We start from the raw sequence: 24,437 nt of genomic DNA on the forward strand, positions 1-24,437 counted from the left end.
AAAATGCTCACATACTACTTTCTTTATACAGTTCAAAGAACTATAAAGAGGCTCAGTAAAGGCTTTCGTTCCCTCCTGCTGTATGCCTAATCTTCATCTTCATGTATTTGATGCAAATTTACAAATACAGACTGGTCCACTGAGACCACCAAAGATATGTTTTCCTCCAGCATTAAGAGATTCCTTAATAGAATCTTTCGTTGCTCAGATAGAAGACACAGGCCTTGATGACTCAAGTCTAAGCCATACTCTCCCTCCTATGGTTTATCTGTCCAAGGATGCTGACTTTACACTGATGTGCACTTGAATGATGCTTATATCATTTACCCATCCTGAGATGCACAAAGAACTTAGGAAATCTCTCCAGAGTTTATTGACTTAAAAGTGAGTGACACTTTTCCTCTTGTACAACAGAATGTGGGAAAAGTGAACATTCACCCAAAGCCAAAGCTTATGACCATAAAGAGGAGCATTCTAGGGTTTTCTTTTTTGAATACTGCTCAAACACCAAGCTAAGAGGTTGCTTTAGCTTCCAGCTGAGATGTATGGGTTTTCTGGCCAGTGGAGATTCAATGACCTTCTGTCTCACAATTTGTGTCAAGTTGATAAAACAGGCTTTGGAATAAAATAAAACATGGTGTGGCTGTGCTTGGAATAAGATTCACATGCTTTGGACTTTGGGCACTTTTTTCATTCACAGAATATTTCAGCTAGCTACTGGCAGGTATCAAAGAAAGACACATTCAGGCTTCAAGAAAATGTGTGGTTCAAACATATCAAAGATAAAGGCTATGAAGCCAAAAGCCCATTGAAATTTTCTAAGCATCTTATTAGGCTGGTACATAAGAAGTGTTCATCCATCAGAGAATTGGTATCCCTCACCTCCTTCGATTCTACTTTATGTCATTCATAGCACCCTCTGATCCAGTGCTATGAGGATCCTTAGATTTAAACAGTGATTTACAAGGAATGGAGCTCTGTTACTTCTTAAGGATGGCTCGTGAGAACTACTGCACTGACTATGACCCTCCACAGAGTTTATGATAATCCTTTAGTGTCTCTGGAATTGTGTGATCAGATAGTTCTTCAAATTAGTGACTAGGGCACCCAAATCCCGAGGGAGGGAGAGCTAAACCTTCAGAGAGGCAGACACGCCTGGGAAACCAGAAGAGACTGCACTCTGCACACACATCTCGGACGCCAGAGGAAAACACCAAACGCCATCTGGAACCCTAGTGCACGGAAACTCCCGGAAAGGGCGGCGCATATCTTCCTGGTTGCTGCCGTGCAGAGAGCTCGTGGGCAGCACCCCGCAAGCAAACTTGAGCCTCGGGACCACAGGTAAGACCAACTTTTCTGCTGCAAGTGACCTGCCTGGTGAACTCAAGACACAGGCCCACAGGAACAGCTGAAGACCTGTAGAGAGGAAAAACTACACGCCCGAAAGCAGAATACTCTGTCCCCATAACTGGCTGAAAGAAAACAGGAAAACAGGTCTACAGCACTCCTGGCACACAGGCTTATAGGACAGTCTAGTCACTGTCAGAAATAGCAGAACAAAGTAACACTAGAGATAATCTGATGGCAAGAGGCAAGCGCAGGAACACAAGCAACAGAAACCAAGAATACATGGCATCATCGGAGCCCAATTCTCCCACCAAAATAAACACGGAATATCCAAACACACCAGAAAAGCAAGATCTAGTTTCAAAATCATATTTGATCATGATGCTGGACGACTTCAAGAAAGACATGAAGAACTCCCTTAGAGAACAAGTAGAAGCCTACAGAGAGGAATCGCAAAAATGCCTGAAAGAATTCCAGGAAAACATAAATAAACAAGTAGAAACCCATAGAGAGGAGACACAAAAATCCCTGAAAGAATTCCAGGAAAACACAATCAAACAGTTGAAGGAATTAAAAATGGAAATAGAAGCAATCAAGAAAGAACACATGGAAACAACCCTGGATATAGAAAATCAAAAGAAGAGACAAGGAGCTGTAGATAAAAGCTTCACCAACAGAATACAAGAGATGGAAGAGAGAATCTCGGGAGCAAAAGATTCCATAGAAATCATTGACTCAACTGTCAAAGATAATGTAAAGCAGAAAAAGCTACTGGTCCAAAACATACAGGAAATCCAGGACTCAATGAGAAGATCAAACCTAGGTATAGAAGAGAGTGAAGACTCCCAGCTCAAATGACTAGTAAATATCTTCAACATAATCATAGAAGAAAACTTCCCTAACCTAAAAAAAGAGATACCCATAGGCATACAAGAAGCCTACAGAACTCCAAATAGATTGGACCAGAAAAGAAACGCCTCCCATCACATAATAGTCAAAACACCAAACGCACAAAATAAAGAAAGAATATTAAAAGCAGTAAGGGAAAAAGGTCAAGTATCATATAAAGGCAGACCTATCAGAATCACACCAGACTTTTCGCCAGAAACTATCAAGGCCAGAAGATCCTGGACAGATGTCATACAGACCCTAAGAGAACACAAATGCCAGCCCAGGTTACTGTATCCTGCAAAACTCTCAATTAACATAGATGGAGAAACCAAGATATTCCATGACAAAACCAAATTTACACAATATCTTTCTACAAATCCAGCACTACAAAGGATAATAAAGGGTAAAGCCCAACATAAGGAGGCAAGCTATACTCCAGTAGAAGCAAGAAACTAATCGTCACAAAGAGAAGAAAAGCACACAAACATAACCTCACATCCAAATATGGATATAACAGGAAGCAATAATCACTATTCCTTAATATCTCTCAACATCAATTGCCTCAACTCCCCAATAAAAGACATAGATTAACAAACTGGATACGCAACGAGGACCCTGCATTCTGCTGCCTACAGGAAACACACCTCAGAGACAAAGACAGACACTACCACAGAGTGAAAGGTTGGAAAACAACTTTCCAAGCAAATGGTCAGAAGAAGCAAGCTGGAGTAGCCATTCTAATATCAAATAAAATCAATTTTCAATTAAAAGTCATCAAAAAAGATAAGGAAGGACACTTCATATTCATCAAAGGAAAAATCCACCAAGATGAACTCTCAATCCTAAATATCTATGCCACAAATACAAGGGCACCTACATACGTAAAAGAAACCTTACTAAAGCTCAAAACACACATTGCACCTCACACAATAATAGTGGGAGATTTCAACACCCCACTCTCATCAATGGACAGATCATGGAAACAGAAATTAAACAGAGATGTAGACAGACTAAGAGAAGTCATGAGCCAAATGGACTTAACGGATATTTATAGAACATTCTATCCTAAAGAAAAAGGATATACCTTCTTCTCAGCTCCTCATGGTACTTTCTCCAAAATTGACCATATAGTTGGTCAAAAAACGGGCCTCAACAGGTACAGAAAGATAGAAATAATCCCATGTGTGCTATCAGACCACCACGGCCTAAAACTGGTCTTCAATAACAATCAAGGAAGAATGCCCACATATACGTGGAAATTGAAGAATGCTCTACTCAATAATAACCTAGTCAAGGAAGAAATAAAGAAAGAAATTAAAAACTTTTTAGAATTTAATGAAAATGAAGATACAACATACCCAAACTTATGGGACACAATGAAAGCTGTGCTAAGAGGAAAACTCATAGCGCTGTGTGCCTGCAGAAAGAAACAGGAAAGAGCATATGTCAGCAGCTTGACAGCACACCTAAAAGCTCTAGAGCAAAAAGAAACAAATACACCCAGGAGGAGTAGAAGGCAGGAAATAATCAAACTTAGAGCTGTAATCAACCAAGTAGAAACAAAAAGGACCATAGAAAGAATCAACAGAACCAAAAGTTGGTTCTTTGAGAAAATCAACAAGATAGATAAACCCTTAGTCAGACTAACGAGAGGACACAGAGAGTGTGTCCAAATTAACAGAATCAGAAATGAAAAGGGAGACATAACTACAGATTCGGAGGAAATTCAAAAAATCATCAGATCTTACTATAAAAGCCTATATTCAACAAAACTTGAAAATCTACAAGAAATGGCCAATTTCCTAGACACATACCAGGTACCTAAGTTAAATCAGGAACAGATAAACCAGTTAAACAACCCCATAACTCCTAAGAAAATAGAAGCAGTCATTAAAGGTCTCCCAACCAAAAAGAGCCCAGGTCCAGACGGGTTTAGTGCAGAATTCTATCAGACCTTCATAGAAGACCTCATACCAATATTATCCAAACTATTCCACAAAATTGAAACAGATGGAGCCCTACCAAATTCTTTCTATGAAGCCACAATTACTCTTATACCTAAACCACACAAAGACCCAACAAAGAAAGAGAACTTCAGACAAACTTCCCTTATGAATATCGACGCAAAAATACTCAATAAAATTCTGGCAAACCAAATCCAAGAGCACATCAAAACAGTTATCCACCATGATCAAGTAGGCTTCATCCCAGGCATGCAGGGATGGTTTAATATACGGAAAACCATCAACGTGATCCATTATATAAACAAACTGAAAGAACAGAACCACATGATCATTTCATTAGATGCTGAGAAAGCATTTGACAAAATTCAACACCCCTTCATGATAAAAGTCCTGGAAAGAATAGGAATTCAAGGCCCATACCTAAACATAGTAAAAGCCATATACAGCAAACCAGTTGTTAACATTAAACTAAATGGAGAGAAACTTGAAGCAATCCCAGTAAAATCAGGGACTAGACAAGGCTGCCCACTCTCTCCCTACTTATTCAATATAGTTCTTGAAGTTCTAGCCAGAACAATCAGACAACAAAAGGAGGTCAAGGGGATACAGATCGGAAAAGAAGAAGTCAAAATATCACTGTTTGCAGATGATATGATAGTTTATTTAAGTGATCCCAAAAGTTCCACCACAGAACTACTAAAGCTGATAAACAACTTCAGCAAAGTGGCTGGGTATAAAATTAACTCAAATAAATCAGTAGCCTTCCTCCACACAGAAGAGAAACAAGCCGAGAAAGAAATTAGGGAACCGACACCCTTCATAATAGACCCAAATAATATAAAGTACCTCGGTGTGACTTTAACCAAGCAAGTAAAAGATCTGTACAGTAAGAACTTCAAGACACTGAAGAAAGAAATTGAAGAAGACCTCAGAAGATGGAAAGATCTCCCATGCTTATGGATTGGCAGGATTAATTTAGTAAAAATGGCCATTTTACCAAAAGCGATCTACAGATTCAATGCAATCCCCATCAAAATACCAATCCAATTCTTCAAAGAGTTAGACAGAACAATTTGCAAATTCATCTGGAATAACAAAAAACCCAGGATAGCTAAAGCTATCCTCAACAATAAAAGGACTTCAGGGGGAATCACTATCCCTGAACTCAAGCAGTATTACAGAGCAATAGTGATAAAAACTGCATGGTATTGGTAGAGAGACAGACAGATAGAACAATGGAATAGAATTGAAGACCCAGAAATGAACCCACACACCTATGGTCACTTGATTTTTGACAAAGGTGCCGAAACCATTCAATGGAAAAAAGATAGCATTTTCAGCAAATGGTGCTGGTTCAACTGGAGGTCAAAATGTAGAAGAATGTAGATTGATCCATGCTTATCACCCTGTACAAAGCTTAAGTCCAAGTTGATCAAGGACCTCCACATCAAACCTGATACACTCAAACTAATAGAAGAAAAACTAGGGAAGCATCTGGAACACATGGGCACTGGAAAAAATTTCCTGAACAAAACACCAATGGCTTATGCTCTAAGATCAAGAATCGACAAATGGGATCTCATAAAACTGCAAAGCTTCTGTAAGGCAAAGGACACTGTGGTTAGGACAAATCGGCAACCAACAGATTCGGAAAAGATCTTTACCAATCCTACAACAGATAGAGGCCTTATATCCAAAATATACAAAGAACTCAAGAAGTTAGACCGCAGGGAGACAAATAACCATATTAAAAAATGGGGTTCAGAGCTAAACAAACAATTCACAGCTGAGGAATGCTGAGTGGCTGAGAAACACCTAAAGCAATGTTCAACATCTTTAGTCATAAGGGAAATGCAAATCAAAACAACCCTGAGATTTCACCTCACACCACTGAGAATGGCTAAGATCAAAAACTCAGGTGACAGAAGATGCTGGCGAGGATGCGGAGAAAGAGGAACACTCCTCCATTGTTGGTGGGATTGCAAACTGGTACAACCATTCTGGAAATCAGTCTGGAGGTTCCTCAGAACTGCCTGAGGATCCAGCTATACCTCTCTTGGGCATATACCCAAAAGATGCCCCAACATATAAAAAAGACACGTGCTCCACTATGTTCATCGCAGCCTTATTTATAATAGCCAGAAGCTGGAAAGAACCCAGATGCCCTTCAACAGACGAATGGATATAGAAAATGTGGTACATCTACACAATGGAATATTACTCAGCTATCAAAAACAACGGCTTTATGAAATTCATAGGCAAATGGTTGGAACTAGAAAATATCATCCTGAGTGAGCTAACCCAATCACAGAAAGACATACATGGTATGCACTCACTGATAAGTGGCTTTTAGCCCAAATGCTTGAATTACCCTAGATGCCTAGAACAAATGAAACTCAAGATGGATGATCAAAATGTGAATGCTTCACTCCTTCTTTAAAAGGGGAACAAGAATACACTTGGCAGGGAAGAGAGAGGCAAAGATCAAAACAGAGACTGAAGGAATACCCATTCAGCGCCTGCCCCACATGTGGCCCATACATATACAGCCTTCCAATTAGACAAGATGGATGAAGCAAAGAAGTGCAGACCGACAGGAGCCAGATGTAGATCGCTCCTGAGAGACACAGCCAGAATACAGCAAATACAGAGGCGAATGCCAGCAGCAAACCACTGAACTGAGAATAGGACCCCCGTTGAAGGAATCAGAGAAAGAACTGGAAGAGCTTGAAGGGGCTCGAGACCCCATATGTACAACAATGCCAAGCAACCAGAGCTTCCAGGGACTAAGCCACTACCTAAAGTCTATACATGGACTGACCCTGGACTCTGACCTCATAGGTAGCAATGAATATCCTAGTAAGAGCACCAGTGGAAGGGGAAGCCCTGGGTCCTGCTAAGACTGAACCCCCAGTGAACTAGACTGTTGGGGGGAGGGCAGCAATGGGGGGAGGGTTGGGAGGGGAACACCCATAAGGAAGGGGAGGGGCAGGGGGATGTTTGCCCGGAAACCAAAGAATTATTATTAAGTATTAAATAAATTAAAAAAAAGACAAAAAAATTAGTGACTAGTGTAAACAATTAAAGGTAGGATTAAAGAACATTTTGCCTCTTAAGGGGAAAACATTATATTCATTGTGAGGCCTATCCTAGAATTTACTCCATTTTAAAAGTGGAGAAAAGTTAAGTAAAAAAAGATTTGTTAATCTGCTAGCAGTCAGCAACATATGAGGCACATTTGGATATAATATGTAGTTGGATCTATGGTTGTGAATTGACCATTTAATCCCATTAAATAACTTTACACAGAGTTAACTAGGAGCTGTCTAAAACCTATTTTTCATGCATATGTATATGATATATTATGTATATATAGTATATATATATATATGAAAAATATATGTGCATATATTATTCTCTAATTCATCAACCCAGGAATTATATGCTAATATTTTAGATGAATTGCCATCTCCAGTACCCTAAGCCTTCAAATCTCCCTGTCTTTTGATTTTCCTCAAGTAGAATTACTTAAGATATATTTTAGTTTACTTGCTCTTTAGTGTGTATGCCACTGTGTCTGCATAGGTTGGAGGAAGGCTTTTGATCCCCAAAAGCCAAAGTCATAGGCCACTGGCAGCTTTCTGGCTTTTGTACTGGGAACTAAACTTTGGTGTTCTGAAAGAACAGGAGGCAGTCCTAATCACTGAGTCTTCTCTCTAACCTCTCAGGTATTTTTAATTAAAGATGATACTCAAAATTGGCTCAAGAGCAAGGATAGCCCATGGAGAGGACTTGCTTAGTTTTTCATGTGTGTTAGTATTATTATCAGTATTCATCAGATAAATAAGCTCATTACAGTAATGTCTATGCCATTGTCCATTTGTGTTATAAGAGAGCTCCTAGCAATTTCAAACGCCTTTACTTGTTCTATTTACTAAATTCATCTCTTTGAAAAACTACATACTGAGTTACTAGAGAAGGATATAATGGCCCTCTCCTCCGATTATTTTTTTATTACTTTAATTGAATTTCACACAAAATATTTCCCTGTCAACTTATCATTGCCAGAAAATCAAGAAACCACTCAATCGACCTTACACTTATTTATAGATTGCTTATTTCTATTACATTTGTTAAATTGTGTGTATGTCTGTGTGTGTGTGTATGTATGTATGTATGTATGTATGTATGTATGTATGTATGTATGTATGTATGTGTGGGTGTTTGTATATGTGTGTGTGTGTGCCTGTGCTCATGGACTCAGTTGTGCACACGTATGGTGTGTATTCTACAAGCAAACATGTAGAGAAAAGAGGACAACTTGTGGGAATCTAGTCTCTTCTTTAATGAGGGCCCAGGGATTGAATGCAGATTTTGAGGCTGACAGCACGCACTCATATGCATTCAGTCATCTTGTGGTTCTGTTATTTATTTTTGAATTTTAGTATAAATACTTTCACATCAACAACAAAAAATGGAAAGAAGTTTTACTTGGAGTTTTAAATGGAATCGACACAAGAGGTTCTTAAAATAGGTTCTTACTTCCTACTTAGATATTAGCATTCAGATTTGTGTCTAATATCAAGTTTTAGCTATTGCTTCTTTTACAGGATTTGACAATAGCACTGCACTTTATTAGGTTATGTCATGTTATGTTACTGAGTTAAGCTAGGAAACACAATAATATCAGGAGCAATGTAACAGAGTATATAGCATCCAGAGAATGAGAGCGGAAAATGAAACTGGGCTAAGCAGAGATATTTTTGTATGGCACTTAATAAAAGTCTGAGAAAATTAATAATAGAACTAAAATACCCTCCTTATTCAAACCACCCAAGAAATAGGAGGTAGTGGAGAAGAACGGAGTTATGTAGAAATATTAATTCAGACTTGAGAGTTTTAAATAGTTTTTGGCTTCTTAATTCTGAAAGATCGTGTATTTGTATCTGGGAATTCGGTGGGAGCAATACTGAACTAAGGGACTTTTCTCGGTGTCTTTCAGCACTTGAGTTTTGCTTGGTAAGGTATCTGTATTTCACTGCTCAGCACAATGTTTTTGCCTTAGGCCAAAACAAAACACTTATCTTCAACCTGGGAGCCGCATCATGAAGGTGAGAGATGTTCGGGAGTCCTGTTTACCCCAGTGCATGCTTCAGCACTGAAACTTCTTCAGACGGATTCTCAAAGGGGGAAATAGTGTTTGATTGCTAGCAAGCAAGGAGCTGGAGAAAATAAATCTCTACGTTTAATGTCAGATCTAATGGCTTCAAAGAGACAAATAATTGAAATTGCTTTTACGGCGTGGTTCAAGAGAGAAACTGAGCAGTGTCTCAGGTTTGGGAACAGATTACAGAATCCGTCTGGGGGAAGGTTTAGTTAGAAAGGGAATTTAGTCTGGCTTTCAAGTACAGACACTTTAACACACTAGTACTTCGAAATAAGTTGCTATTTCCTTGTATTTTGTGGAAAGTCAGTGCAGATTTTCTAATTTTTGGTTTATAAAACGAGTCATATTATTTGATCTGATTAAATATATATTATATTCACATATAATAAATAATAATTCCTTTTCTCCTGAAGGAGAGTAATGGGAGTAAAGAGATACTAAAGAAAGGGTAGGTATGCATAACAGACAACAATAACTAGAGGGATTTAAGGACTCACTTATACATCTTAATAAATGAGTAAGACTGGTACTGGGCATGGTTGGGACATGCCTTTAATCCTAGCACTTGGGAAGCAGAGGCAGGTGGTTTTGTATGACTTCTTGGCCAGCCTGGTCTGCAAAGCAAGTCTCATGACTCACAGGAATATTATAATCTGTCTCAAAAACAGACAAACAAGCAAACAAACAAACAAACAATGAGTAAAACTGATATCACTCCAGACTGTGCTATCAAAAATCTGTCTTACTACTATTGGGGTTTTACATCGTTAGGTTGGTTAAAATGAGGGAGAAGTTCAATCAATAGAGTTCATGTCAAGAAACAAACAAGGATTCAGAAAAGTCAGAGCACCTGGGATGGATCTAAACCCAGCAACACAGAATCCTTCTGTCCCCCCAGGAATTTACATAAATTCATACAAAGAAATGACTTTTGGTGAATGGCTTGTAGGGCATGGGCTGGCAGGTTAAAAACACTGATGTCACAACTGACAGACTCCACTTGACATCTGCAGTACAGAAGAACATCATGCATTTGAGAGCATATGTCCAGCAAGCACTTTCTTGCAATCTTGTCCTGTCACCTAGGAGCCAAGGAGCCTTTAAGCCTCAGGTTCCTTCCAAGCTCAGTGTGGGTGCCAATCTCAGAGGCATTGCTGGCAATTATGGGGACTCATTTACCATCCTCATGAGATTATGTGGCTCATAGTAGCTATTCTTGATAAATGAATGAGAGAAGTTAAAGGGAATGCTTACAGAGTTAAACGGAACAATTTTGCGTATATTAAATGATGATGACACACTATTCAGCTATTTAAAAACCCATCCTTGCATCGAGTATGCACATTTTCCAGGCACATAAGTATTTTCCCTTTTCCTGAAAAGTTGAAGTGTTCTCTTTTTAATTCAGGTTGATGGACCCCGGATACTCACAACCTTCGTTCAAGCTTATGAGACTTGGCAAGTCACTGGCCTCCTTCGTTCTCAGGAGCTGGCACTGCCAACATATCTTCTGAATGTGATCCTCAGGCCTTGGCATGAAAGGCAGTTTCTTGCTTTAATTAAGCTGAGATCCATTCCTAAACGTGACAGCTGCAAATATGTATTCTCCTTCCAATTGAATATTGGAATACTTAACATTGTGTGGACTTCATTTTAAGTAATTTTTTTGTGGCCCTTGTCCCTCTACTGTACTGTCGTGGTTCCAGGAGAGAGCATATGGCCCAGTAATTCTTTAAAGCTCATTTTTATGGGCCATTTTCGGGCACTTCCTGCTGGGCTTTGGAACAGAGCCTTGTTTGTGACTGCATTTTTGCTTATGTTTCTGCCAAAGGGGAAAAAAGCAATAAAACCACAGGGCCCTATAAGCTATGGTCATCAGAATAGCTTAATGAAAGCAACCTCGACAATTGAGGTCCTTACCAGCAACCAGCACTGCAGGACTTAAACCTTGAACACAAGGACAGCCTATACATGTCACCTTTGTGGGATATGGAATATCTCAAAATGTTATAGAGTTTGAGACAATTTCAATGTGTGACCTGACAACAAAACAATTTCTTAAGCAAAGAAAAAAAAAAGAGAGATAACATAAAAATAGAAATTGGTGGTTTTCCCTGACCTCTTCTTGGAGAGAGATGAATCTAAACATCTTAAAAATATTACAAAGAAAAGAAAATATTCTTTGGAAGTTCATGGGTCTTCATGAATTCCTTGGTTCTTGCCTCAAAATTTATCTTAACTAAATTGTGATTTCTTTTTAAGCTGGCAGAAAGATATTTGAAATTCAGACTTGATACATAAAAATGTATCTGACTGAAAGGATATTCCTGTGAGGGATTAGGATATACCTAATGTGAATAAGGCAAAACTATATCTGGGGTATGGTCTATGTGCTATTAAGCATCTCTAGTATCTGAATGATAAATTAATTTATAGTCACATTTTGCAACAGCTCTATTTTGATGACTAACAAGATTTGTGTAACTTTGAAGAGAAGGTGATGACTTTGTGGCAGCTAATAGAAATCCCATTGTGATCACAAAGGTCCCAGAGAGATGCTGGTGCAAATGGGTACCATTTATCTGGAAGTGAAAACAATGGTTAAGTGTCAGGGTTCTTACAACATGCTTATAAAGACTTCTGATTAACACTGGAAACATGCCTCTTGTTTCTGGATGTAAGAGGACAACAACGTGACACCAATCTAGGGCTTCCTAATATCATGCCACTCAGATTCTCATTACTCACTTTGACAGTGTTTCTCTTTCTGTGACCACTAAAAAGCAACAATAATTTAATGATGCCTGCCAAATAGCAACGAGGGATAAAAGCATCCTTAGATTAGCCACCTCTTAGGCCTACAAGATACAGAAACAACAAGGTCTATTTATTGACTTTCAGTCCTGAAATATGGTTAGGGAGCTTTTCATTCAAAATGATTCAAAACCAAGTCATAAAGAAATCACAGGTTAAGCCAACAACTTTATTTATTTGGAGCTGGAGATTGAACCCAGCACCCTTGCACGGTTAATAAAGCCTTTGCCACTGATTTACAACACGACTGTATGATTTCATACTGATGGCACCAAAATACATCTGGCCACTTCAGTGTTGCCATAACAAAAAAGGAAATAGAATGGACTGGATTACTAATTCTCCATAAAATACATGCCCTGGATTCTCAGCTAGCACATAGCTCATGACCATTGATCAAGGGCAAATGAAAAAAGGGGTGCAATTATAGAGGATCATTAGACTCTGTTTTGGGGAAAGTTTTCATTTTTATAAGTCTAGAACAGGTGCTGGAGAGATGGCTAATTCAATGAAGTATTTGCCTTGTGAGCAGGAGGGCCTGGAATTCATTGCCATAACCCCTGTAAATAAAGTCAGGAGTGATAGCTGAACCCATCATCCGGGTAAGCTAAGGACAATAAGGAGAGTTCCTGTAGAGTGACACTTGAGTGTGTCCTCCAGCATTCATGTGCACACCCACACATGTGCCTGCCCAGTTGGACACACATACATGCCATGCATACACTCCTACTCAAGAAAAAGAAAATGTCAAGAGCAGATGTGTTGCTAAATTTACACATAGTATTTCATTCATCTCTTTTACTGAATTCAGTACTTCACATCTTGAAAAGGAGAACATTTATATAGGAAATAATTTTTAAAAATGGTAAACTATAGATGCTTTAAACAGAGAGGTCTACCTATACAAATGTCACGGGAGGCCAAATGTTCTGTTCAGCTTGCATTTGTAGATGAGTGTGTGTATAGTGTTGCTGGAAATACAATGATCTTTTCTCGTTCCCCTTCCGATGCCACTTCAGCCACACTCTATATTCCTTATGTTCCTAGTTTTATTCAATTTATTCAGTAAAAGCACTGTGCAGATATGTTTCTTAAATTTTCTGTCCTTTCAAATGACCTACCAAATACAAAAATCTTTTCAGTTTTATCAGAATAATTGGAGCCACCATCTAACACTCTTTATTCTAATCAGCAAATACCCTGCAGTCCATATATATCCACAATGCACTGATCAGCTCTCCTGATTCTATTTTCTTATGAAGGACTGTCCCTCCACATGTCCTCAGATAACCATTTTCCTAGTTTAACAAGCAATTAATCAGTATAGTTTTCCAAAACCTTCTTTATTATTCCTAAATCTTTTCTCCTGTTTCCAGTCTGCTCTAAAGACTTGGTTTGTACACTTTTGAGCCACAACCCCTGATCTACATGCCTTTGTCCCAAAATGCCAATGAAGTTCTCTTGTGAAGGTCATATATGATCAAAAACTTCTAATATTTTTCTACTTTTTCATGACTGTGTCCTGTATTTTCTTTTGTCCCTTTATTTTTCTCTCACCTTTCCTCCTAGTTCATTGTCTCTCTACCTCTGAGGAGTACATATTTTCCATATTTGAATCTAGAGACACATTTGCTAAATTGCTCATCTCAAAAATGAAGCCATATCTGTTAGTATGGCTTTAAGTAATTTATATGCTGATAAATCCTCTTCTTACACATCTGGGTGGTGGCTTTTCCTACCTAGGGGTGTAGTGTTTCATAGACTTTATGTCACTACTATATTCTCTTATTTTTCCAACAAATATAACTTTTCAGATCACACTATGGTGAGGTGTTAAAAACCTTAAAAATTATTCTCATGTCATGTATATTATGTTTATAAAATGTTTACAGCGTAATTGACACACCTCAGTTACTCTTGTGCCATAAACAGTGTGATTAATTGTAAAATATCCATTTCTAAGGTACTTTATAGTAGTTTGATATGTTTCTCAGGTGTAGGTTTTATATTGTTTGTTTTATAATTCAGTAGAGGTATACATATATTTAGAAATATAATTTCCTTCTATCTAACAATGTGAGACAGGAATGTTTAGTAGCTAAGTCTACCTTATGATTCCTCTTCCAGGGTCTCTTTGTTTGTCAAATAACAGATGCACACACCACCCAGGACATCTTAGATATTTTCCAAATATATCTTCTCTTCATTTATAAGTTCTTTCTAAGTAAGAAAAGTGGATGTATTTTTTAGTGCTTGATTATTACCTTAAACCAAGGATTTCCCTTCTATTTTAGTATAGACAAATTTCAGAAACCTAAGTCTAATTATAGTAGTGGTTTCTTTGCACTAAAAAATCTGTGCATTTAGAATTTTAGTCCCACTTAATTTTTTATGAAAGCAATGGCCTTATTTTCTCCATATAGCCAAATGTAGTCTATCAGATCTACATTTTCTTCATTTCCTTTAAAGAATGCCTAGAATCAAGAGGGTAAAATACAGTTATAAAGAGAATATTCCAAAAAATATCTCCATCACTATAGAACATTACTTGTGGTTCTAAGTCATACAGCCAACTTTTAAAAGTAATTAAACTCATTTTAATGTACCATGCATTTATACAATATATATTGATCATATCAATCCAATGTCCACCACAATCAACCTCCTCCTGTAGCCCACAGACAATTTCCTGATCAGTTTCTTTCTAGTTTATTACTTTGTTATTAATAATGCATAAAATCCAATTACCATTATGCATAAGCATAAGTGTGTGTGGCCATCCACTGGCTCATGAGCCACATACCAGTAGCCAATCATAAAGTATAGTGATACTCCCTAACCTCATCTATATCAATGACCAGTAGCTCCCCAATCCACGCTAGAATTTGGACCATGTTGATTTTGCGTGGTAAGCATGGTACTGTGATTTGATTATAACAGCCATGTTATATTGAGAAATCTTCCAGCCCTGGTTGTCCTCTACCTCGCTTCCACAGTGCTCCCTAAGATTTGCATGGGAAGGTTGATGTGCGACTACCTACAAGTGAGTGTTTATAGTTATTTCCACTCTGCTTCAAAATGGTTACCGTGGGTTTTTTTTTTCTACAAGTCTTCTGATTTTCCTAATAGATATTCAATAGAATTACAGTGACTCAGGCTTTTGTGGTTTTGTTATCATTACAAATATACCTTCTGTGCTAAACAAAATTCCTGCCCTGTACAAGGTTTTTGAACTATTACCCATTAGCAAAGAAACCTCTTTGACCGAAGTTGACAGAAGCACAAGTCTGTGGGACAAGTAAATATTTACAGATAAGTTTTATAGCATGAACACTTAGCAAAAACAAAACAGTATGTTCCTCCTTTAAGACCTGTGGCATCCTCAGTCACAGATTTTAACCAGGGTTATAGTACCTGTTATGAAATCCTCCATTTGGAGCATACCTCATATTTAAATAAAACATGGTTATTCCACAATTATCATACCACTATTGAAGCAATAAGTACATTTTGCCTGAGTGTTCAATATTGTGGCATGCAGTATCTAGCACTGCATAAGACCACTGGTATCTTTTGTCCTTCAGCTGTCTTCAAAGTATATCCTGGCAACACAAGACACTGAGGAAGAAGAAGAGTTGCCTGTTCAGGTCAACTCTATGATTTCTCTTTGTTTTGCAACCAACGTGAGAGGTCTTCAGAAATAGACGCTTACCATGTATTTATGGTTCCTTTTCAATCTACTTTCATGCTTAAAATATGTGCCTTCTGAATAAAGTAGCTTCCATTTTATTGGCATGTTAAGAGTTAGTGAAGTTGAGGGAAAAGGAACCATGAATATTTGTACAGATGCACTTCCAAACACATGTTTGTTTTGGTTTAGTATATGTGCTACAAAGAAATCTAAAGAGAGAATTTATAGGAGAATACATTTGATTCCAACCCTGCCATAACAAAAGAAGGGAGAACAAATCTTCACAAATGGCAGGCTCTGCTTCAAAATGGTGGTCATGTTTTGTTAATAATGTATTTTATTTTTCTACCACTCTCTTGATTTTCCTATAGATGCTCAGTGAGTAAGGCCTTTGTGATTTTTTGTTATTTTTACAATTATTACTTCTGTGCTTAAACAAAATTCCTGGTCTTTAGATGGTGATCATTCACTCAATGAATGAATGAATGAATGAATGAATGAATATATTTATTTTACCAAAGAAGACATTGATTGATACTCAGAGGGATTAAACACTTGCTTGTTCCTAGAGGCTAACTGACTTTTTTCCAAGAATACCGAAAGACTTTACCTTAACTAAGTGGCTTGTGAAGATTTCATCCATCTCTGAATTTTCTAGGGTTCTTTGATGTAAGAAATCACAGCCTGTCATGTAAGTTCAATAATCAGCTTTGTGAACGGATGTAGAGAACATACTTTCTGTCTCTGTTTCTGTCCATAGCAGCTTTGTCTCTCAATGTGCAAATATATCCTAAATGGGAGACAATGTCCAACCATCAAATGCAGCTGATGACCTAAGACATTAGATTTCAGGGTATTTGCTTCATATTCTCTTAGACAATCTACATATGGACATGCAAAATATATACTAGGCTTAGAGTACAATCTTATAAGTTACCAACTGGGAGAATAAAATTAAGAAGTGAGTAGTCTTAACAAAAATGTTTATCACAGACTCTACTGAATTATTTAAAAAGGAAGAGAAAGAAATGCAAGACTTTGTGAATGAATCATTCCTACAGATAAATTAGCCATTAGCTAGATATTCTGGTAAGCCAAATATGAGTAGCTGTTATTCATTACAATAACAAGTTTTTCTCATGATTTTCAGATTCTTCTGGATTACTTCTGAAAATAGGGAATTCTGAAACTATTTTATTTGTTTTCTAAGATATTGAAGACTTTGAAACCAAATCCAGAAGCACGGTCTCTGTCCGGGAAGGTCAAGGAGTGGTACTCCTCTGTGGCCCACCACCACATTTTGGAGGTAGGTTATGGGTAGTTTCTGTCTGCCTTCCCATGAGGCTCCATCAGCACATGGAGGTACAGAGGGCCTTGTAATCATTGACATTTAGTCATACATTCAGAACTACAAAAGCCCTGAGAAGTTCATCAACCATATAGACAGTTCTGCATCCTAATGTTTTTATTGAAAATTCTCTTTTCATTTAACTACAGAACAAATATGTCCATGAGAAGATGAAACTGGGAGCTGTAAACAGTGTGGGCATTGTGCCTTGGTATGAAACTGAGTGCATGGTGGGAGGCTAAGAATTGCAGCTCATGGCAATGATATGGCTCTCCTTGAGCCTCAAGTGTACAATTAGGCAAGCATTATTAATAATGATAGATTTTTAAATGATTTGATTTATATAATGCCTAGTACCTCATTAAAATTGAAAGCTAAATTTGTTTTTTTTTTTTAATTTTACTTTTGACCTGTATATAGAGGTAAATTCCAACATGCTTCTTGGACTTCTTCATTGAAAAAGAGTGTGGTTCTAAGAGGCATTCTAGCTCAAAGATCCTCCTCACATGAACTACTACAACATGTTTATACTAACCCCCACTAAAGCACTGTAGAGTTTTAAAAAGAAATAAGACAGATATTTTAAGTCAAAAGACAAACTTGTATTCCTAAGGTTAAATTGCATTATGTTTATAAATATTTACATTTTATTGTTATTTTTAATTTTACATAACCTTTGTGTTATGCTAGCACAGAAAACAAAATAACCTAATTAGAAGAATGTAGCAGTAATGGCAGGGCTGCCTCTATGTAAAGACTGAGGGCTGTGAAGCTGCTAAAGCATTTCCTGCAGGAGGACCTACTTGAAGACTGCCTATGGCACAAGCATTCCTACAGGAGGAACCAATTGAGAATGGCCTGAGGAAGCAAGGACTGCTGGTCCAAATAATGCCAGCCAATCAGGAACTGCTGTTTAGAACTGATACTTCCTCGGAATCAATGGAGGTGTGGGTGGAAGGTATTAAAGAAGCTTGCAGCAATGCTCAGATGAGTTTGCTGCAGCATTTCTCACTTGCTCCTGGAGTCTGTGTCTTTGCCTCTGTAACAACTCTCTCCCAACCCCCAAGGGGAGGTAGGGTCTGGCAGAGAGCTGTCCAGGGCATAGGCAATAGAAGCTAACAATATATTTTTCCTCACGACTAACACATATGGCATTATGTTCGTCTGAAGTTTTAAAGAAGACAATAATCACACAATGATGTCTTAGTATAAACTTATATTCCTGCAAAATGTACAAACCTATCTTACTTTAACTTTTTGATTGTGTCTATTTTCTAAGACTCAGAATTAGGAAAGCACTAGGTTCTTCAGTACTCTGACCACATTCAAATATTTCTGGTGGTGTTGAAAAACCTGTTCCAAATTGGTTAATTATAGGTGATATAAGTGTAAAACAAATGTAAGTTAACAGGCTATTTGTGTGCAATGAAAGTCAAAACAGAAGCTGAGCAAGACAGATATTTTCCTTGTCAGCTCCTAATGAGAAAGGATTTGTGTTGATTGTTTTAAACCAAAATGCTCTCACTGTCATCTCGTAAGTCCTATGAAGTTAAGTCAGTGGATAACACAAAGTACATTAAACTTTGTAAGGACCAAGGCTCTAGGATGAGAGTGAAGAAAATTTTGCCCTTTTTCCATAGAGAATCATCTGCATGATTCCATGGATATTTTTTGGTAATGATGTCTGTGTATTATAATAAATCAGAATAAGTTTAGCATTCACCAACAGTGACTTCATCTCTTTGTGGACAGGTAGGAAGGAATAATATTCTTTGGTCTTTGTTGAGGATCTTACCATATTTTTGTCTTTTCATGTCTTCTGGTTTGTCTCTCTCTCTCTTTCTCCACTGTCATAATTTCCTTCAGAGCTTTTTCAGTCTCTTAATTAGATTTATTCCCAAGTGACAGATGTTCATTTGTTTAAGATTTTTCCCCAACATAATAGTTTTATCTGTTTCCTTTTCTATAAGATAGCTATTGATTTTTGTGTGCTGTCTTTTGCTACTTTGCCAGATTTTATTGGTGCTTGAAGTCGTTTTATGCAATCTCTAGAGGTTTCTAGGTATACGATCATATGATCTGCAAAGAGGAATAAATTTAAAATAAACCTTCCTTGTTTTCTTTCAGTTGTATTTATTTCTCTTGCCTGATTGCCATGGCTGCCATTTCATACTATGGTGAATAACTGTCTCCTTAATGTTAATGGTTCTAGAGGACAGAATGTTTCATTCTTCTTCACTAGTCATGACATTAGCTACAGGTTTGCCAGTTAGGCTGGACTGTGATATTTCTATATCTAATTTATTCAAGTGATATAAAAAGTGCCTTATTTATTTGGATGCATGTGAGAGTTTGGGGATTTTCGTGAGCTAAATTACTTCCAACTCTTATGTACTGAGATTAATATTACCTCTCTTAAAAAGCAATTATATACTTCATAGTGACAGTAGGTCATAAAGGCTGGTGCTTTTTAGAACAAATTGCATATAACTTAGTTTTGTGCCTTTCTGTCAACACACACAGCAGTGAATATGAAGGGTAGCTCTCCATTAAGGAAGAAGTCATAATAATATGTAAGATTGTTCATCTAGTATGTTCTCATAAACATATTCAAAACATCTCTTAATAATAGAAGTCTGTGAAATAAACTCCAGTGAGTTTCATAAAGGAATATTCTATACACTCAAGAAAAATAACCTGTTTGAATTCTATAAGTCTGTGTGAATGCAAAAGGAAGAAATGAAAAATGACTTTATAGATGTTCCATGTAGATGTGCACTTGTGACATGGCATCATAACAATGTTTGTATTCTAGCACACATTCATTTCATCAGGGCACCTGGGATTCCATCATAACAGGAGGGGTTTGAGGTAATATTTGGACTTTCATCTGAGATTCAATTTACACTATCCAAACATTTGTATGCAATACTTCCCTTATTGCACACGGCCTGGGCTGGGGTTATATCCGTAGAGATATTTTATATTCTAAGAGAATTAATGGAAAGGGTCTCTGTCTACATGACTATGTAGAAGGCATCCTCTATATTGGGTGCAGACCCTCCCATGTAACTGCTTTGATGTCACTACTACTCCCGCCAACAACCCCTCACACATACTCTGTAAGTATGCTCAATAAATTCCTTCATTCCGTGGAATGAAATTTGGTGAATGTGATGGTTTGTATATGCTTGGCCTAGGGAGTGGCAGTATTAGGAAGTATGGCCCTATTGGAGTAGGTATAGTCTTGTTGGAATAGGTGTGTCATTGTGCATGTGGTCTTTAAGATCCTCATTCTAGGATCCTGGAGGTCAGTATTCCGATAGCAGCATTTAGACGAAGATATAGAACTCTCAGCTCTTTCTGCTCCATGCCTGCCTACATGCTACCATGCTCCTACCATGATGATAAAGGACTGAAACTCTGAACCTGTTAGCCAGACACAATTAAATGTTTTTCTTATTAAGACTTGATTTGGTCATGGTGTCTGTTCATAGCATTAAAACCCTAAGACAGGGGGCTAGTATTTGATTTGTTTTTGAGACGGTATGAGGAGGGGGTAGACAGGGTTTAGGAATCCCAGTGAAATACCCAATTTGATAAATAAAAATGGAATAAAAGACATTAAAAAAAGAATCCCAGTGAGAGGTATTTTCTTCCTTTAGTATTTTAACATTATAATATTACATAATATAACATAAAAATTAACCTGATATAAAATACAATCTAAAATAACATGATAATTGAACATCAATAGACCATAAAGTACCATCTTCCTCCAGCTGAACAGATATGATAAGGAAATTATTTTTTCTCTTTTTGAGGGAAAAAATACAGATTTCTAGCATTGGTATATTATACAAGCTTTCTATCTACATTTAACACTAACCACAAGTACACACAGGCTATCCCCCTGGGTACATGGAGAGTGGAGGATGGAGGCCAGAGGACAGAGGGTGGATGACAGATGATGAAAGAGGACTTTAGGGTGGTCGAAGTTATTCTATCACAGAATGGACCCATGAAATAAAAAAGCAGTCCATGCAGATGTCATACAGACCCTAAGAGAACACAAATGACAGCCCGGGTTACTGTATCCTGCAAAACTCTCAATTAACATAGATGGAGAAACCAAGATATTCCATGACAAAACCAAATTTACACAATATCTTTCTACAAAACCAGCACTACAAAGGATAATAAATGGTAAAGCCCAACATAAGGAGGCAAGCTATACCCTAGAAGAAGCAAGAAACTAATCGTCTTGGCAACAAAACAAAGAGAAGAAAAGCACACAAACATAACCTGATATCCAAATGTGAATATAACAGGAAGCAATAATCACTATTCCTTAATATCTCTCAACATCAATGGCCTCAACTCCCCAATAAAAAGACATAGATTAAAAAAACTGGATACACTATGAGGACCCTGCATTCTGCTGCCTACAGGAAACACACGTCAGAGACAAAGACAGACACTACCTCAGAGTGAAAGGCTGGAAAACAACTTTACAAGCAAATGGTTGAAAGAAGCAAGCTGGAGTAGCCATTCTAATATCAAATAAAATCAATTTTCAACTAAAAGTCATCAAAAAAGATAAGGAAGGACACTTCATATTCATCAAAGGAAAAATCCACCAAGATGAACTCTCAATCCTAAATATCTATGCCCCAAATACAAGGGCACCTACATACGTAAAAGAAACCTTACTAAAGCTCAAAACACACATTGCACCTGACACAATAATAGTAGGAGATTTCAATACCCCACTCTCATCAATGGACAGATCATGGAAACAGAAATTAAACAGAGACGTAGACAGACTAAGAGAAGTCATGAGTCAAATGGACTTAACAGATATTTATAGAACATTCTATCCTAAAGAAAAAGGATATACCTTCTTCTCAGCTCCTCATGGTACTTTCTCCAAAATTGACCATATAATTGGTCAAAAAACGGGCCTCAACAGGTACAGAAAGATAGAAATAATCCCATGTGTGCTATCAGACCACCACGGCCTAAAACTGGTCTTCAATAACAATAAGGGAAGAATGCCCACATATACGTGAAAATTGAACAATGCTCTACTCAATGATAACCTGGTGAAGGAAGAAATAAAGAAAGAAATTAAAGACTTCTGAGAATTTAATGAAAATGAAGATACAACATACCCAAACTTATGGGACACAATGAAAGCTGTGCTAAGAGAAAAACTCATAGCGCTGAGTGCCTGCAGAAAGAAACAGGAAAGAGCATATGTCAGCAGCTTGACAGCACACCTAAAAGCTCTAGAACAAAAAGAAGCAAATACCCAGGAGGAGTAGAAGGCAGGAAATAATCAAACTCAGAGCTGAAATCAACCAAGTAGAAACAAAAAGGACCATAGAAAGAATCAACAGAACCAAAAGTTGGTTCTTTGAGAAAATCAACAAGATAGATAAACCCTTAGCCAGACTAACGAGAGGACCCAGAGAGTGTGTCCAAATTAACAAAATCAGAAATGAAAAGGGAGACATAACTACAGATTCAGAGGAAATTCAAAAAATCATCAGATCTTACTATAAAAGCCTATATTCAACAAAACTTGAAAATCTGCAGGAAATGGACAATTTCCTAGACAGATATCAGGTACCAAAGTTAAATCAGGAACAGATAAACCAGTTAAACAACCCCATAACTCCTAAGAAAATAGAAGCAGTCATTAAAGGTCTCAAAACCAAAAAGAGCCCAGGTCCAGACAGGTTTAGTGCAGAATTCTATCAGACCTTCATAGAAGACCTCATACCAATATTATCCAAACTATTCCACAAAATTGAAACAGATGGATAACTACCGAATTCTTTCTATGAAGCCACAATTACACTTATACCTAAACCACACAAAGACCGAACAAAGAAAGAGAACTTTAGAACAATTTCCCTTATGAATGTCGACGCAAAAATACTCAATAAAATTTTGGCAAACCGAATCCAAGAGCACATCAAAACAATCGTCCACCATGATCAAGTAAGCTTCATCCCAGCCATGCAGGGATAATTTAATATATGGAAAACCATCAACATGATCCATTATATAAACCAACTGAAAGAACAAAACCACATGATCATTTCATTAGATGCTGAGAAAGCATTTGACAAAATTCAACACCCCTTCGTGATAAAAGTCCTGGAAAGAATAGGAATTCAAGGCCCATACCTAAACATAGTAAAAGCCATATACAGCAAACCAGTTGCTAACATTAAACTAAATGGAGAGAAACTTGAAGCAATCCCACTAAAATCAGTGACTAGACAAGGCTGCCCACTCTCTCCCTACTTATTCAATATAGTTCTTGAAGTTCTAGCCAGAGAAATCAGACAACAAAAGGAAGTCAAGGGGATACAGATCTGAAAAGAAGATTTCAAAATATCACTATTTGCAGATGATATGATAGTATATTTAAGTAATCCCAAAAGTTCCACCAGAGATCTACTAAAGCTGATAAACAACTTCAGCAAAGTGGTTGGGTATAAAATTAACTCAAATAAATCAGTAGCCTTCCTCTACACAAAAGAGAAACAAGCCAAGAAAGAAATTAGGGAAACGACACCCTTCATAATAGACCCAAATAATATAAAGTACATCGGTGTGACTTTAACCAAGCAAGTAAAAGATTTGTACAATAAGAACTTCAAGACTCTGAAGAAAGAAATTGAAGAAGACCTCAGAAAATCGAAAGATTTCCCATGCTCATGGATTGGCAGGATTAATATAGTAAAAATGGCTATTTTACCAAAAGCGATCTACAGATTCAATGCAATCCCCATCAAAATACCAATCCAATTCTTCAAAGAGTTAGGCAGAACAATTTGCAAATTCATCTGGAATAACAAAAAACCCAGGATAGCTAAAACTATCCTCAACAATAAAAGGACTTTAGGGGGAATCACTATCCCTGAATTCAAGCAGTTTTACAGAGCAATAGTGATAAAAACCGCATGATATTTGTACAGAGACAGACAGGTAGACCAATGGAACAGGACTGAAGACCCAGAAATGAACCCACACACCTATGGACACTTGATTTTTGACAAAGGAGCCAAAACCATCCAATGGAAAACAGATAGCATTTTCAGCAAATTGTGCTGTTTCAACTGGAGGTCAACATGTAGAAGAATGCAGATCGATCCATGCTTATCACCCTGTACAAAGCTTAAGTCCAAGTCGATTAAG

General features: G+C 37.5%; 1 protein-coding gene across 2 annotated transcripts in view; it reads left to right on the forward strand.

Annotated features, from left to right (window-relative positions):
* Cntn6 (contactin 6) overlaps nt 1-24,437 on the forward strand; it is a 396,250-nt gene that overhangs the window by 219,669 nt on the left and 152,144 nt on the right. For both annotated transcript variants that reach the window (XM_039107156.2, NM_013225.2), the window contains exon 5: nt 17,085-17,180. In XM_039107156.2, coding sequence (XP_038963084.1) covers nt 17,085-17,180 — 96 coding nt within the window. The remainder of the gene's footprint in view (nt 1-17,084; nt 17,181-24,437) is intronic.

The sequence above is a fragment of the Rattus norvegicus genome, chromosome 4 (assembly GCF_036323735.1).
Source record: "Rattus norvegicus strain BN/NHsdMcwi chromosome 4, GRCr8, whole genome shotgun sequence".
Classification (NCBI taxonomy): Eukaryota; Metazoa; Chordata; class Mammalia; order Rodentia; family Muridae; genus Rattus; species Rattus norvegicus.